Genomic DNA, 18,078 nt, shown 5'->3' on the forward strand with positions numbered 1-18,078 from the left:
TTCAAAAATTGAACGCATGGTGTCCAGCTGAGTGGATAATTTTGCAACTCCAAGAAAAAAAGGTTCATAAGAAAATTTTCAATCACATTGGTTTTGTCATGCCTGAAGAGGAATAAAAATACTCAGTAAAAAAACATTGGATTAAGGTTCTCATAATTCATGCATGAAAGGGTTAAGTACTCATGTCGGTTCCCGGTATCGGCAAGTACTCAAATGTAAGTACTAGGGATGTAATGATATGAAAATTTCATATCACGGTTATTGTGACCAAAATTATCACGGTTATCATTATTATCATGGTATTGTTGAAATGTGCTCAGAATGTTCAAAAAGTACTAATACACAACCTGAAATAATATAACCAAGTTGTATTTTGAAAAAAACAAACAACAAAAAAAACCCAAATAAAATAATAGGCACAATGTACTTACTTTTGGCGGAAACATTCAAATATTAACATGTAAACATCAAACACACAAGTGTGCATTAAAGATGGCACCTTATAGTCATTGTTTGACCATTTTCAATATCAAGTCAGTGTTGAAACTCCGGTAACACTGGTCTACAAGGAAAATGCTTCCAGAATAAAAGTAATGAAATTTTACCACATGAGAGTCACTGATAAAGAAAAATCAAGTAAAACATGCTGGTTGGCTGAACTTTCCAAGATACAGCCTTGGGTCAAAATGTGAAATTCAAGAATTAACGAGAGAATGGGTTTGACTCAAAAGGAATATTTGTCTCAGAGCTACAAGATCTACTTCAAAACACTGTCTGCACATTAGAATACATTCACTTTACATGTTCTATTTAGTGGAAGATTTATAAAACTATTATATACAGGGTGGGGAAGCAAAATTTACAATGAACATTTAGTTGTTTTTCTCAGCAGGCACTACATCAATTGTTTTGAAACCAAACATATATTGATGTCATAATCATACCTAACACTATTATCCATACCTTTTCACAAACTTTTGCACATATGAGTAATCAGGAAAGCAAACGTCAAAGAGTGTGTGATTTGCTGAATGCACTCGTCACACCAAAGGAGATTTCAAAAATAGTTGGAGTGTCCATAAAGACTGTTTATAATGGAAAGAAGAGAATGACTATGAGCAAAACTATTAGGAGAAAGTCTGGAAGATACTATTAAAGAAGAATGGGAGAAGTTGTCACCCGAATATTTGAGGAACACTTGCGCAAGTTTCAGGAAGCGTGTGAAGGCAGTTATTGAGAAAGAAGGAGGACACATAGAATAAAAACATTTTCTATTATGTCAATTTTCTTGTGGCAAATAAATTCTCATGACTTTCAATAAACTAATTGGTCATACTCTGTCTTTCAATCCCTGCCTCAAAATATTGGAAATTTTGCTTCCCCACCCTGTAAATGTACATAAACCAACATATATGTGTAATAACACTTAATCATATACCTTGAAAACATCAGCAAACCGGCACTTTTGTCATTTATTTTCCAATTAATCTTATTAAAATATGTAACATTTAGCACATTTAATCTCTGAAGCAAATCATTTCTAAAAAATTGTAGACCAGTGTAATCAAACACGGTTATCATGATAATTAGAATTTAAACGGTAATACTAAACGTCGGGAATTTTACCGCGGTTTATCGTTATACCGGTAATCGTTACATCCCAAGTAAGTACTAGTAAAAAAGCCATATGGGTGCATCCCTAAAACAAACCCTCATTACAGTCAACGCTCTGTTGGTGAAAGGAGCTGAGGCGTCACTCACATGTATGATTAGTCAACCTGATGGGCCTCTCCCTCTCTCCTCCCTCCTCCTCCTCCTCCTCCCCATCTTCGTCGTCCTCATCGTCTTCGTCGCTCTCCCCCAGTGCCATGCTGGGGCCCAGCGGAGCCGGCGGTGGCTGCAGAGGTGATGTGGGGTTGTGTTCGTGCGCCCCTTTCTCTCCTCCGTCTTTGGCTCTCTCCTCCCTCTTCTCAGCCTCCCTCTCCAAGGCCTCGATCTCCAACATCCGTCTCTCCAGCAGCTCCGCCTGCCGCTTTTGCTTCTTCTTCAGCTTCTTCTTTTTGTTCTTGGATATCTTCCCAACCTGAGAAAAAAAAAAACAAATACACAGGAGACAAACATGAGCATGAGGAGTGTGTGCTATAGGGGAAAAAAGTTTGGATTCTTACTGAATGTTGAGTTTGAACATAAAGTTATGGACAGCTAAACTTCCACTGTGCACTGATAACACTGGTCTACAATTGTTTGTTTTAGAAATTTTCTGCCTCAGAGATTAAAATTCTTGACTGTTACATATTTTAATAAGACTGATTGGAAAACAAATGACAAAAGTGCTGGTTTGCTGATATTTTCAAGGTATATGATGAGGTGTTATTACACATGTATGTTGCTTTATGTACATCACAGGTGTCAAACATGCGGCCCAGCGGCCAAAACCAGCCTGCCAATGGGTCCAGTCCGGCCCGTGGGATGAATTTGTGAAATGCAAAAATTACACTGAAGATCTTAACAATCAAGAATGTTAAAATCATTTTAGGTCAATTCAATCTAAAGTGGGTAAGACCAGTAAAATACTATCATAATAACTTATAAATAATGAACAAAGCAATTTTTAAAAAATCTTTCTTTACGGTAAAAAAAAAAGTTACATTACAAAAAAATGCTGACATTTACAGAGTTGCCTTTAACAAAAAATGTGAATAACTCTAACAAATATGAACAACCTGAAATATCTTAAGAGAAGTAAGTGGAATTTTAACAATATTCTGCTTGTTACTAAATGTTTTGTGTATTTGTAGATCCACTGTGATCTATAAGTTGTGATTCACATGTATAAATTATAACTATGGCACAATATTGTTAAAACTGCACTTATTTTTCCTAGGAATTTTCAGGTTGTTTACATTTGTTCATGTTGTGTTCAAGTACAGTTTGTAGATGTAAACATTTTCATCACGGAATTTTACTATTTTCACTCAGAAACATAGAAAAAACTTTGGAGTTGACATTATTTATAAGTTCTTATCCTATTATTTATACTATCTTACTGATCCGGCCCACTTTATATCATATTAGGCTGACTGTGGCCCCTGAACTAAAATGAGTTTAACACCCCTGACGTACATTTATGTCCAGGCTGAAAACGGCTCTGTTCAAATGTGCATATAACAACTGAAAGGGTTCTATCTGCACTCTTCTCTTTTACTTTACTTTAATTGATTATTACTTATGTTTTATTGATTATGTTGTAATTGTGTGTTTTGAACCTGTCTCTTTTCCATGTTTGTGCATGAATTGTGCAATACAAATACATTTGCCTTGCCTTATACAATAGATTTATAAATCTTCCACTAGATAGAACCTGTAAAGTGAATGTATTGTCATGTGCAGACAGTGTTTTAAAGCAGATCTGGTCGCTCTGAGACTAATATTCCTTTTGAGTAAAACCCATTCTCTCATTAATTCTCAAATTTTACATTTTGACCCAAGACTGCATCTTGGAAACTTCAGCCAACCAGCATTTTTGACTTGATTTTTCTTTATCAGTGACTCACATGTGGTAAAATGTCACTATTTTTATTCTGGAAGAAGCATTTTACTTGTAGACCGTGTAATAGATACTACAGCACATTATTTTGAGTGGGCGAGGTCAAGGGCATCACGGATGGACAGCCCACTACTTTTTGATTTATAACTTTTGAACCAGACAAGTTTAAGACAAATATTACACATAGTTGTAAAGGTCTGATTGCTGTCTTAAACATACTCAAAGGGCAAAATTTAGTTTCAAATATTTTTGAATGAAAAATATCAAAATTACTGCATCACGGATGGACAAAAAATTAACGTCTATTTTTTGCAAGAATTACAAAATTCTCAAAAGCGAAGTTCCTATGACATTTTTATCCTAAAATGTATTCAGTGTATACCTTAAACTCTCTATTTTACAACCTAATAATTAGTTAGAGGAAAAAAATATTTTATCAAACCTAAATTGTGAAAGTTTTGACAAATAGCAGCAACAAGGATGGACAACAAAAGTAAATATCAAATTAAACCTTTTTTATTTCAATTATCAATATCATATACATTTTTTTTTAATAATAGTTACAACATACAATTAATATTAACATTATTTTCAAATGTATTTTGCATAGACATATGCATTTATTAATTTTAAACACTGTGTGTTTAGAATACGACATAAATAATATAACAGTCAAATATCAATGTATTTGGAATAAATTTAGTTTATTTATGAGTTTATAAAATTAAGCCAGAATGACAACAGAAAACTTTGTCACTTTCCAAAGATTCACACTCATTTTTTTTCATTTCTAAATACATTTTCCTGAAAATATAAGTAATTACCTACCCATTATTACAATTACATTTTTTTGACCGGATGTTAACCTTCCCTTGGCTTCGCCCGATATAGTTCATGTAATATGTCAATTTCACTCACTACAAATGCAAATAAGCTCATTTCTTTCTCCTTATATTAAATGTGTTGTATTATTACATTAAAATATATCATATAAATTCATATACTAAGTAGTGGTGTACTGATGATCATACTCTGCACCTTTTTGTTTTATGTATGCTTTTATATGTTTGTGTGTGTGTGCATTCCTTTTCTTTCATACTCACATCTGTTGTACTCACCGGTTTGAGCTGGGGGGCTGTGCTAACTGACAGACAAAAAGAAAAACAGCAATCAGAGTCTCTTTCAACGTCTCCGACATTAGTCTGTCTATAACCACTTTCACACTTTGTTCAGCATTCCGCTTATCTGAAAAACACATCACTGGACTATTATTATCCTTCCTTTAGAGACACGGTACATACAGAATCTGTAGGTGAATGGAGAAGTTTCAAACCAGACAGCGTTGCTACATTATTGTACTGTCCCAGATCTGTAATGTCAGTGGTTTAGTCCGTCACAACATCACACGGCATAGAACACCTGAATCTGAAATATGTGACACTGTAAACGTCTGAACAGAGGAAAAGCAGGTTTGCAATGATTTTCATTGTCTACAAACACAAACAGAACATGGTCTTTGTTTATACGGCTAATTCCAAGTATGTTTATAGTACCTATATGTGCATGCTCAGTAAAAATACTGATTCACAAACCAATCCTTTCAAGAGATTTAACTGAAATCCTGTAACGTTTCCTCTCAAAGTTTTCACAGATCACACATTTTCTGTAAAAAAAAATAACAGTAAAAACCACTATAATACATTCATATTTATGTTAACAACACTAACACATTTCATTTATTTGTCTCTTATGTCACAGGCAGAGGGTTTCACCAGAGAGCCCTTCTGTTTTGACAGCTGATGATTTTGTGCCCGGCTATAACTGCGTAGAAATGTAAGCAGTATAATTGGTTACCCTAAGGCAGAAAGAGAGACTCCATTGGCTGATGCAAGAAATTGACAGCTCTAGAGGGTGGGTTCACACAGAGGACAGGGTTCATGTTGAGTTCATCAGGTCTGTTTTTTAAGACATTGATGTTTTTTTTTTTCTAGTGGAAGAACTTGGGAGACAGAAGATGAAAAAGCAAAATATCTCTTTGTGGCGCCAACAGCAAAGAAACCAAGAAAGTACAAAAGGCTTTTCTGAATCAGTTCCTCTCTATTAAACATGAGCTTTTACTTTGAAAAAACACTACTGTGTTATTGACGATTCTTTTTTTTAAATTTGGAATGTGAGCTGCTATCCCTCTACACAAATTAAAGGCATTACTCCAAATCTAAATTTAGACAAAGAAGATACTCCTGCAGCTTGCATAAATAAAACACTAACCCAGCAGACTGCATGCTGGGATTTGAAGTAATTATTCCACTGCCAAGGTTAGTTGTTACTCCAAATTTTCTTTTGCTATGTTGTTTTTAGCTTATTAAAAATACACATAAAAGCTTGACATCTGGTGGTAAAGTTTTCGAATAACCGCTTTGGAAGAATGGAAATTATGAGCACTGCAAATTTGTAGTTTTGAGTCAAAATGAACACTCACCTGGTATTTATATGGGAAGCACTAAGAAGTTTTACTCTTTAACCCTTTCATGCATAGGCCACTCCAGTGGACAGTTATTCTCCAGCTGTTCTCTTGTATATTCATGGGTTTTGATGTTTTAGTTCCATATCAGCTGACACAGTGGACACTTACGCACCATCCCATACAATGACATTCAGACCATTACTGTAACTTTACTGTTCTTGATAAACCTGATCTGCACTAACATGTTTAAGTGTAAATCAATTGTTATTTGTAAGACAAGAAGTTTTTTTTAGCATATTATCTCCATGAAGTGAGTAATTACTAGCATTAGAATATGTTAAAATGTGAGAAGACATCAGATTAGCAGCATTAAAAATGTTTTTTATTTTATTGTTTTCATATTATTTTCTGATATTGGGTTTTAAACTCATGTTTCTTACTTCAAAAATTAAATGCATGGATATTTTTGTAATTCCATAGGGAAAAAAAACTTGATCGCATTGTTTTTTTCATGCCTAAGGAGGAATAAAAACACTGAAGAAAAAAATCTTGACTAAGGTTCTCACAATTCATGCATGAAAGGGTTAATATTTATCATTATCAGCATTACTATAGTGAAAATTAAAACAAATATGTGCCTACAGTAGGGCTGTCAAAATGAACGCATTAACACGGATTAATCCATCATCATGATTAATCTGATTAATCATGTTTTAACACAATTAACCCATCAGTAGTGCAGAATGACTCTGAACGTCTCTGCAAACGCAGAGGCAGTTTGCCCAAGTACAGTTAGTGTTGCACATGAACAAATGGACAGTTGATCCGGTAGTGACAGGCAGCAGAACCAACCCATAAAGATGGAAGACGCTAAACAGCATGTTGGTCCTCTGGATGGAAATAAGAGTACAAAAAAACCCAAGACAGAAAAGTTGGCTGACATAAAGTATTATGCACACTCTGCAGGAAGGAGTTTTCTTTTCACCGAAGCACTTCTAAATTCAAATACCACATTAACGTGAAGCATACAATAGTCAGGGATTCTGCTAGCACTTTAACTAATGCGTCGCCCAGCTTGCGATAAACACATTAAGTGCATATATATTGATTTTGATTTCATTTCATTTAGTAATTTATTCCGAACATGCAATGAAATTTAACATATATGCGAAAAAGCAAAAGATGCATAATAATACAAATAACAATCATAACAATCTTAGACAGAAGAACAACACAACAGTTCCATTTACATGCCCTTTCTTTGTTGAGTCGGATTGCTCATGCAAAATGAAACGCAATTGATATAGATGAAAAATGGATGAAATTTAATCATGATTAATTGAAATTAATCCACAACAACCCCATGATTAATCTGATTAAAAATTGTAATCATTTGACATCACTAGTCTTCAGAGTAGGGATGTAATGATTACCGGTATAACGATAAACCGTGGTAAAATTGCAGACAGTATTACCGTTTAAATTCTAATTATCATGATAACCGTGTTTGATTACTGCACTTTTCCGGAGAAAATGCATATGTAAAGATCTGCTTTTAAGTCAAATATTTGAGTATAGTTTTAATTTATTACAATTTTAATTTTATATACTTAATATTTGGAACCAATATTCACTTTTAAAGTCTTTGAAAAGGTTTGTTAAACATCTTTGTGTTATTTACGCAATAAATTATGTACATTTTTCAAATAGGATTTTATTTTTTTGTGTGTGTTTTTTGTCCTTTTATGTTAATATAGTATGTTAAAGTGAAAAAAATAATAGGCAGTTGATATAAATGAAGTTGTACTGAAAAAAAAAGATCCCAAACATGGGTATAGTAAACATTTGTTTATATAGTATATAAAGGCAAAATCAAAAGGACTGAAAAATGGACAAAATAGGCTCAGACCCCTAAGGGTTAATATTTGAATGTTTCTGCCAAGAGAAAGTGCATTGTGCCTATTATTTTATTTGGTTTTTTTGTTGTCTTTGTTTTTTCAAAATACAACTTGATTAAATTATTTCAGTGTGTTTATAAGTACTTTTTGAACATGTTGAGCACAATTTCAACAATACTGCGATAATAATGATAACCATGATAATTCTGGTCACAATAACTGTGATATGAAATTTTCATATCATTACATCCCTACTTAAGAGTCTCAGGAATCTTTAAAGTTTACTCTGCTTTAAACTGCAGGTGACTGTGACATATGATGTAAAACATAAAACAATGTCTAATCATGTTCTGAGTGGGAGTGGCCATGTCGCAAAGTCACAACACCATAAGTGATGATCCCTGTGTTAGCAAACATATGTAGGGAATAATAATAATAATAATAATAAAACTTTATTTGTATAGCACCTTTCATACAGAAATTGTAGCCCAAAGTGCTTCACATTGATTGAAAAAATACAATATTAAAATACATTAAGATTTGATTATACATCAAGAAATAAAATGAAATTTGAGAGAAATACAATAAAATAAAAATAAAACTAAAAACAGCGCACATTAAAATATTTGATTATGCATAGAATTTTTGAAGTGCAAGAAATAAGATGAAAATACACTGGTAGTCAGATGTTGTGTTCTGTTTGTAAAATTAAAGCATTAGGTCTTTCCTTCCTGTAACATGTTATGTGACATTCTGCTCTTCCTGTTGATCACTGGGGCCCCAAAAGGTCTTTCAGGGGTTTTCTCAGCTTTTGTAATACTTTCCTACATCATGACATGTGGTTCTGCTTACGTACATTGCGATTTAAACTCTACATCAGTAGAAAGCTAAACTTGTAACGCTACATCAAAGCGGAGCAAAGTTACTGTGGGCAGGGGGAACACACCATTTATTGAGTACCCCCCCACATTTATGTACATATGCTTATATGGTAACACAGGGATTGTCATCAACTCTACAGAGCACTTACTCATGGCGTTACAGCGTCATTGATCTAACAGTTTGCTGCTACAGTCTGACATCCTCCACAACACACCTCTGTGAGACTATCCCCATGACTTCAAACAACAAAACTGTGTTAAAAGCTGTGGCGGAATTATCTCTGCCCACAGACTTCTTTCACACCGCAGGAGTGTAAAAACAACACCTGAATCAACACTCAACAATTCAACTCAAGAAAATTAGCACTACTTGATTTTCTGTGAATAAGATAAGATAAGATATGCTTTATTGATCCCCCAAGTGGGAAATTCTAATGTTCAGCAGCAAAAGAAAATAAGTATAAAATACAATTGAAAAATAAAAAGATAAAAATCTAAAAATTTGTTAAAGTGACTAAAATGACCAAAAAATTATAATAATAATAACAATACTAATAATAATAATGATAATAATAAATGAAATAACAAGTATATCTAGTATAGCATATAATTATATAATATAGTAACTATAAATGTATTAGACCTGTACCAATTAATCAATTAATAGATTGCTTGTCAACTCAAAAATGAGCTTGACTAATTTTCTTAAGAAGAGAAAAGTCAAAATTCTCATATTCTATCTTCTTAAATGTGAATATTTTCTGGGTTTTTTTCTTCTTTGTGACAATAATCTGAATATCTGTGGGTTGTGATCAATCAAGTCATTTGCGGATACAATTTTCACAAATTTTTGACATTTTATAAACCACACAATTGCTTGATTCATCCAAAATATAATGAACAAATTAATCAACAGTGAAAATAATCCTTAATTACAGCCCTAGTTGTTATAATTAACTGCGTTTGCCTACCTGCAGATCCAGACGGTGGTGGTGCTCCGGCTTTCTGCCATTCAGTCGCCTCCATCGCCATGCGTCGAACAAAAGCGTCATCCACACACATGAGGATGTTCTCCGGTTTGATGTCTGTGTGGATGATCTTACATTTCGTGTGGAGGTAGTCCAGACCTTGCAGGACCTAAAAACATTCATGTAAACAAACACATTTTATTCCTGAAGAACATGTTAGTTTAGACATTCATATGCACAAAAATGCAAAGGCAGCATCTTCTCCTCTTCCCTGCACTCACTCCTCTTTTCCGAGTCAGATTAGCTTCTTCTCTAATACTTGTCATTCTCTGCGAGTAGAGAGGATGTTGAGGTTTTCTTGCGCTGTTTCTCTCATTTGTTTCTGTCCAGAGGCTTTAAATTTCAAGCTGAAAACAGTCTCATTTCATTTGTACTCATTTTCAGCTTGGCTTTCGAGAGCTGAGAAGATGGCAGCGGCTTAAATGGCTCGACAACTTCACATACTCCTCAGGTGGCTAAGAGATGAAAAGTCCTGCACCTCTGAAGAGGAGTCGTACTTAAGGGTGAAGTGCATGATCGCATGTTCTGCATTAACAGGACTAAGACTTGTTGTTGCTGTCGGAGTCTGCTCATTACCTTTGTTTTGCGGCTGCACCAGGCATTTAGAGATGAAGAAACAATAGCTTCAAAATGTTGTAAAGTAATGAGAGATGCAGGACTGAGACGTTTAGAACAAGGGTGTCAAACTCATTTTAGTTCAGGGGCCAAGTACAGCCCAATATGATGTCAAAATCAGTAAAATAATGACAGTGAAAAAAGTAAAATTACAATATGAAAATGTTTACATCTACAAAGTTTCCTTAAAAATATGAATAGTATGAACCACCTAAAACAGGGGTGTCAAATTCATTTTAGTTCAGGGGCCACATTCAGTTAAATTTGATCTGAAGTGGGCTGAACCAGTAAAATAATCACATAATAATATATAAATAATGTCAACTCCAAAATTTTCTCTATGTTTTAGAGTGAAAAAAGTAAAATTAAAGAATGAAAATGTTTGCATCTACAAATTATCCTTTCAAACAATGAGAATAACATGAACAAACTGAAACAATAAGTGTAATTTTAACAATATTAAGTTTCAGTTTATCATTTACATATGTTCATTATAACTTTCAGATCACTACAAACACAGAAAACATTTAATATCAGGCAAAATATTGTTAACATTGTGCTTACTTCTCTTAAAACATTTCAGGTTGTTCATATTTGTTCAGGTTATTCCTATTTTTTTTTGTGAAATTATACTTTGTTTTAGTGTAAATACATGAAAATATTTACATTTACAAAGAGAAAAAATGTGGAGTTGTGAGTATTTATAGATTATTATGATAGTATTTTACTGGTTTGACACACTTGAGATTGAATTGATCTGAATGTGGAACCTGAACTAAAAGGATTGTTAACATCTTAGTGTAATTTTTGCATTTCACAAATTCATCCCAAGGGCCGGACTGGACCCTTTGGCGGGCCGGATTTGGCCCCTGGGCCGCATGTTTGACACTTGTGACCTAAAATGTCTTAAAGGAGTGATATTTTTGCTTTTTTAAATGGAATTATGCATTTTAAAACATTTCCCTGTGGTCTACATAAACTGTAAATGCTTTGCTTGGGTCCGAATTCTTCATTAATTCAACTCCACAGGTCCATCTTCAACCCTATTTCTGAGTAATGACACCAGAAAGGTCATTTTAAGTGCTGGCCCTTTAAATGGAAATGAGCCACTTCACGCCCCACCCCCTCCTGGTTGTTGACTGTGCTGCTCTGTCCCGTTCAGACCCTTGTGTTCGTTAATACAACCAACAACTGAACATTTTAGGAAATCGGCTCGAAGTTTAGACATTTTCAGATTTTCAGTATGGACTACAACTGCAAACAATTATGTCGTACTCGGAGAAATGTTCATCAGAAGTCTTGTCCTTATATGAGTAAATGTTGTGATGTAACTAGTTATAGACATAACAAATTAAGAAGGAATTAAAAGGGGTTGTAGAAATCCCTTCGATTTCTGCCAAAATGAATACAGTCTACTCTCGTTATTCCGCCAACTTCCGTTCACGGGCAAATTGGTGGTATAGCGAAAATGGCGTTACAACGGGTTGCGTCCATAATGTGCATGTCTTTACTATATGATGTCTATGCTGCCTCCGTTAACCCGTTCTAATTGCGTTTCTAAATAAATCTTGATTCTGTTATGTTGTAAGGGATCATTTAAAGTGGGGAAACATTTTAAGCATTATTATACCGTGTCGGGAAATGACACCCCATCATCTTGAGGCTTTGGCTTAATCCCACGTCCTCTTCCCGACATCCTGACCTACTGAGTGTTCTGCGATAAATGAACGGTGGCCGTTCCGTAGACCTACTCCTAGCTTGTCGCGATCAGCGTCTGGCGCGTTTGTTTCAGTGCATTGTTAAAATTTATGTGTACTCGATGGCAATCACGCTGGCGGTATAACGGTCGGGAAATCAATGGTATAAGTGTTGTTTGTGCATGGAACTGGGCTGGCGGATGGCGATAGGCGGAAATGGCGGTAGCTAATGGAATAATGCATTGGGGATTTTTGCGCAATGGTTTTGGTCGGCGGTGAGCGAAAATGGCGGTATAACGGCGGGCGGTTTAACGAGAGTAGACTGTATTTATAGCTTTGCAGCACCTGAAGGGTTCAAATCCAAACTTTTTGAACTATTAGAGTCCAAATACACAAATAAATGTACCAAAGACTAATAAAAGTGGGTCTAGCAAAATCTGACCCCTTTAAGAAAAGTAAATGCAATTTTAACAATATTATGCCTCAGTTTATCATTTTGGTATTTTTTTTTAAATCGCTTCCCAAAGTGTAGATTTTTAAAAACTCCAGTTTGTGTGTATGTGTGTGCACAGGGAAAAACACAGAAATCACAAAATAATGGCATCATCGTCCATTTTTGTCATGTCTATGATCACTTTGTGCAATGAAGCTGCACCTAAAACCAAGGATTTTTCATTATAGTTTAGTTTTATTTAGTTTTGCCTTTTATTCTCTAATTCAGTTCATTTTAATTAGTTTTTAGAGCAGGTTTGCTAGTTTTTATTAGTTTTCCTTATTTTCTAAATGCTTAGTTTTAGTTTAGTTTTAGGTTTTTTTATATCTTTTATCTTCTTCACCATCGTATTCACATAAATCCCAGACAGGACTCTGCTGCTTCTCCCAACTTTAGTCTCCATGTTTCCAGGTAGAGTGAGGACCAGAAGACGACTCTAAACCACAAGTGACAAGAAGTGACGGACCGTTAAATATCATACGGTACCAGCAGCTAAAATTGCTGGAGGGAAATAAATCGATTTCGTATCAATCCGACATTGACAAAGACGAAAACGAAGGGAATTTTATCCATAATTTTTTACGTTTTAGTTAGTTTTGTAAACACACAATACAGTTTCAGTTAGTTCTCATTTTTTTCTTTTAATTCTCATTTTTTTTAATTTCAGTTAACGAAAATGTTTTTACAATTTTAGTTTTCGTCATTTTGTTAGTTTTTGTTAACGATAATAACCTTGCCTAAAACATCAAATCCAGGTGTATAAATCAGTGTGTGACCTGTGTCTACAAATTGTGGAAATTTTGTAGAATTGGGGTTGTCACGCCATGATTACATTTTTTTCTGTTTTCAGTTCTGGGCCTCTCTACAGATCTCTAGTGTAGATATTTTTAATTAAAAATAGGAGCTCTAACATGTTTCCACAGCAGCCTTACTGACAACACTGCGACATCATTTATTTATCTTATTTATTCTTTTTTTTTTTTTTTTTGTTACCAGCCCTTGAGATAATTTTCCAATGCTGATTTTCACAAAATGACACCTAATCTGCTTGTTTATTAATGGATTCCTCACTGCTCTCTATGCTGATTTCCCCTGTTTTTAACATAATGACAGTCTCTGAATTGGCTTCACATTGAGGTGTTTACAAAAAAAGGCTAAAAACAATCATGCATGAATGTTCTTTAACCCTTTCATGCACAGTGGTCACTACAGTGGACAGCTATTCTACGTCTGTTCTCTTGTATATTCATGGGTTTTGTTGTTTAAGTTTGATGTGAGTTAACACAGTGGACGCTCATGCACCATCCCATAATACACTGACATTCACACCATTACTGTAACTTTGCTGTTCTTGATAAACCTGATCTGCAGTAAAATGTTTGAGTGTAAATCAATTGCTAATAAAAATTGGGAATATGATAAAATGTGAGAAAACATCAGATTAACTGCATTAAAAATGTTTTGATTTTATAGTTTTCACGCAGTACATCACTTTCTGATATTGCATTCTTTGCTTCAAAAATCAAACAAATGGTGTCCAGCGGAGTGGACATTTTTGGAAGTCCACGAAAAAATATGAAGGTAGATTTGTTTCTTTATTGCTTTAACTGAAAAAAAAAAAAAAAAAAAAAAATCAATATAAAACAAACCTACTCAATCAAAGAAAAAAAGTGTTCAAATGCAATTTTTTGGATCGTAATTTTTTTTTTGTTTTGCATTCGTCTTATTTTGTTACTTTTAATTATATTTGTGCTCATTTTGTTGAATATTTTACCAGTTAAATCACCCAAAATTGCTTTATTTGACTTTGTTTTCTAGTAGTAGAATGAACCACAGTGCATTTACTATGCCAGAAGTATAAACCAAAAACAAATATTTTCAATCAAAAAAAAACCTAATAATAATAATAATAATTCCACTTTACTCAAAAAAAAAAAAAAAAAACATTTTCAATCAAAGAGAAAAAGTGTTCAAATGCAATTTTTTGGGGATAATTTTTATATATTTTTTTGCATTCAACACTTTTTTTCTTTTGATTGAAAAGGTTTTTTTTTTTTAATGGCAATTTCTTTTTTGGATTGAAAATATTTTTTTCATGGTTAGAGCAATAAAGAAACAAATCTACTTTCATAAAAAAATAGGTTCAGTAAAAAAAATTCGGTCGCATTGTTTTTTCATGCCTAACGGGGAATAAAAACACTCAGGAATAAAATCTCATCTAAGGTTCTCATAATTTATGCATGACAGGGTTAAACAGATCTATGGTAAAATATCATCTATCTGTGTATTTTATGGTACGGTCGTCAGCAAAGTCTGAAATACTGCTAGTCACTAAATACATCTGATGAGAATGTGCATGTGTGTCCTTACCTGTCTGATGATACTCTTGACACATGGCAGCGGCAGACCTTGATAGTTGGATTTAATAATCCACTTCAGCAGGTGGTGACCCAGCACCTCAAACACCATACACACATCTGGGATGGAGAGTCAAGGACTGACATTACCATGTTTCTTACACTCAAACACACGCACACACACACACACGATAAGGATACGTATGCCATTGACTCCAGAGATCTTAAAGTCATCTATCAGCTGAACCACCATGTCCTTGTTGGGGTCGTCGGGGTCGCTCTCTCTTACCTGGAGGACAAAAACATAATGAGATGAAACAAACATGATAGGTAAGAGGGCGGGATAAAGATGTATGGGAGGATTAGGAAAAAGAGATCAACTTAGAAGCAAAAAGTAAGGAATAAAATCAGGTGAGAAAAAGAGAGAGGGAAAAAATGAAGGAAAGGCATGTATTGTGTGAAGACGATGAGTGAGCAGGCAGGCAAGAAAAAGGGAAAAAATCAACAAAGGAAACAAAGAAAGAATGGAAAGGTTGAAAAGAATGTACAAAAAAACAAAAAGCGATGACAAGAACACATGTACAAAACAGTAAAATGTCAAACTAATCAGATTCTCACACATCGCAGCAGTTTGATCTCATCCAGGGCCGTCTCTGTGTAATGTTGGGCGCTCTTCACCACCTTCATCGCCACAAAGTTCTTCACTCTGAAATGACACACACACACACACACACACACACACACACACACACACACACACACACACACACACACACAAACAATTACATTGTTACAGTGACTCACACTAACAGGTGGTTAAGAGCCAATATTGTGTCCACGTCAAAGATGAGAAATAAGGAATTACCATTTAAAATGATATTGCCTCGCAATCTATTCACACTGCCCACACTGTCTTTAGAAATGCAAATGTATGAGCTGTGGCATTTCAACTGAAATCATATTAACGTTACATAACTGACACACCTATTTAGCTTTGTCAAACACTATTTATATGCATCCATTTAAAACAGAAGTTTAACAGTTAGTTAACTTGTGTCTTATCTTCTTCTTAGTCCAATACATAGAATAGAATAGAATAGAATAGAATAGAACAGAACAGAGTAGATAGAATAGAATAGAATAGAATAGAATAGAATAGAATAGAATAGAATAGAATAGAGTAGAATAGAACAGAACAGAGTAGATAGAATAGAATAGAATAGAATAGAACAGAATAGAATAGAATAGAATAGAATAGAATAGAATAGAATAGAATAGAACAGAACAGAGTAGAATAGTAAAGAATAGAATAGAGTAGAGAACAGAGTAGAATAGAATAGAATAGAATAGAATAGAACTGAGTAGAGTAGAGTAGAACAGAATAGAATGGAACAGAACAGAGTAGAAAAGAATAGTATAGAATAGAATAGAATAGAAATGAGTAGAATAGAATAGAATAGAATAGAATAGAATAGAACAGAACAGAGTAGAATAGAATAGAACAGAGTAGAGTAGAATAGAACAGAGTAGAAGAGTAGAAAATAATAGAATAGAACTGAGTAGAGTAGAATAGAGTAGAATAGAACAGAGTAGGTAGAAAAGAAAAGAATAGAATAGAACTGAGTAGAGTAGAATAGAACAGAACAGAGTAGATAGAATAGAATAGAACAGAGTAGAGTAGAAAAGAATAGAATAGAACTGAGTAGAGTAGAATAGAACAGAACAGAGTAGAATAGAGTAGAGAACAGAGTAGAAAAGAATAGAATAGAACTGAGTAGAGTAGAGTAGAACAGAATAGAACAGAACAGAGTAGAATAGAATAGAATAGAACAGAGTAGAGTAGAATAGAACAGAGTAGGTAGAAAAGAATAGAATAGAACTGAGTAGAGTAGAATAGAACAGAACAGAGTAGAATAGAATACAACAGAGTAGAGTAGAATAGAACAGAGTAGAAGAGTAGAAAAGAACAGAATAGAACTGAGTAGAGTAGAATAGAACAGAACAGCAGAGTAGAGTAGAATAGAATAGAACAGAGTAGAATAGAATAGAATAGAATAGAAAAGGCTTTATTCTTGTCATTACATAAGTTGTGAAACAAATTTGCAGGTGGTCTCTGCCAGCGACACTGTACTTACATCTAAATAATAACACAAAAGACACAGACATGTATTTGAAAAATATAAAATAGTGCGCAATCGAAAAATATGTGCAAATCAAAAATATAATGTATGAAAGGGTAAACTTTTTAAAATAAAAAAGTTGCTTAAAAATGTGCAAATGTAGCAGCGTAAACAGTGCAAACAGTGCACATGGAACGGTAAACTATGTAATACTTGCACAAGCTTTGCACTACCTGCAGAAAATAACCCAACTTGACTTGAAATAATATGTTGCCAACAGAAAAGCTTTTTTAAATGAATTAGTCGCTTAAGTCAATGATCAAATAACAAGACCAAGTCATGCTAGCAGCTCTTCAATGCCCTACTTTCACATATGCTTTGAGCTACATGCTAACACCATCATGCTACCATATTTGGGATTTGGAGTCGCCTACTAGTATGTTCTGAATAATGAATTTAAGATATCTAAACAAACTGCAGTTGCCCACCTGTGATTTTCTACATAAATTCAATTTAACAGCTCTTAAACCAGGCCTTTTGTTATAATGATGGGATTGTGTTATCATTAATGGAAATACAGCTGATTTCCAGCATGTCATGCATATTTCACTAGGTTTTTTTTTTTTTTTTGACTCACATTTGTACAGAAGAAAACCCTGATGGCTTTACAATTACATTTAGGACTGTGGGACAAGTTGATAAAGCTGTAGTTCCCCAGACGCATGCCTCGTATAAGAACCTGTTTTGGATTGGTTCACAGGTTAATGTTTGTTAAAGACCTTAGTCACATCACATGGATTCAGATCACACACATACATTTTGGAAATGCGTAAATATTCAACCATTCTGGGGGAAGGTTCACTCAGCTCTCTGTGATGTGTTGGAATGTGCAATCCCAAATTCTTGTCTTGTTCTTTCCCTCGAACATTTGGAAGAATCGGTGCATAAAGAAGACAGATATCTTGTTAAGATCCTTCT

At 34.2% G+C, this 18,078-nt stretch overlaps 1 protein-coding gene across 5 annotated transcripts in view; it reads right to left on the bottom strand.

Annotated features, from left to right (window-relative positions):
* The window catches only part of srpk2 (SRSF protein kinase 2), a 131,491-nt gene that overhangs the window by 25,094 nt on the left and 88,319 nt on the right, over positions 1-18,078 (bottom strand). For 3 of the 5 annotated variants that reach the window (XM_030136933.1, XM_030136932.1, XM_030136931.1), the window contains exons 5-10: positions 15,599-15,686; positions 15,182-15,269; positions 14,994-15,100; positions 9,762-9,927; positions 4,666-4,691; positions 1,762-2,083 (exon numbers count right to left, since the gene is read on the bottom strand). In XM_030136933.1, the coding sequence (XP_029992793.1) occupies positions 1,762-2,083; positions 4,666-4,691; positions 9,762-9,927; positions 14,994-15,100; positions 15,182-15,269; positions 15,599-15,686 (797 nt within the window). Of the gene's footprint in view, positions 1-1,761; positions 2,084-4,650; positions 4,692-9,761; positions 9,928-14,993; positions 15,101-15,181; positions 15,270-15,598; positions 15,687-18,078 lie in introns of all 5 variants that reach the window. The other 2 variants (XM_030136934.1, XM_030136936.1) reach the window with 1 other exon arrangement.

The sequence above is a fragment of the Sphaeramia orbicularis genome, chromosome 6, assembly GCF_902148855.1.
Source record: "Sphaeramia orbicularis chromosome 6, fSphaOr1.1, whole genome shotgun sequence".
Lineage (NCBI taxonomy): Eukaryota > Metazoa > Chordata > Actinopteri > Kurtiformes > Apogonidae > Sphaeramia > Sphaeramia orbicularis.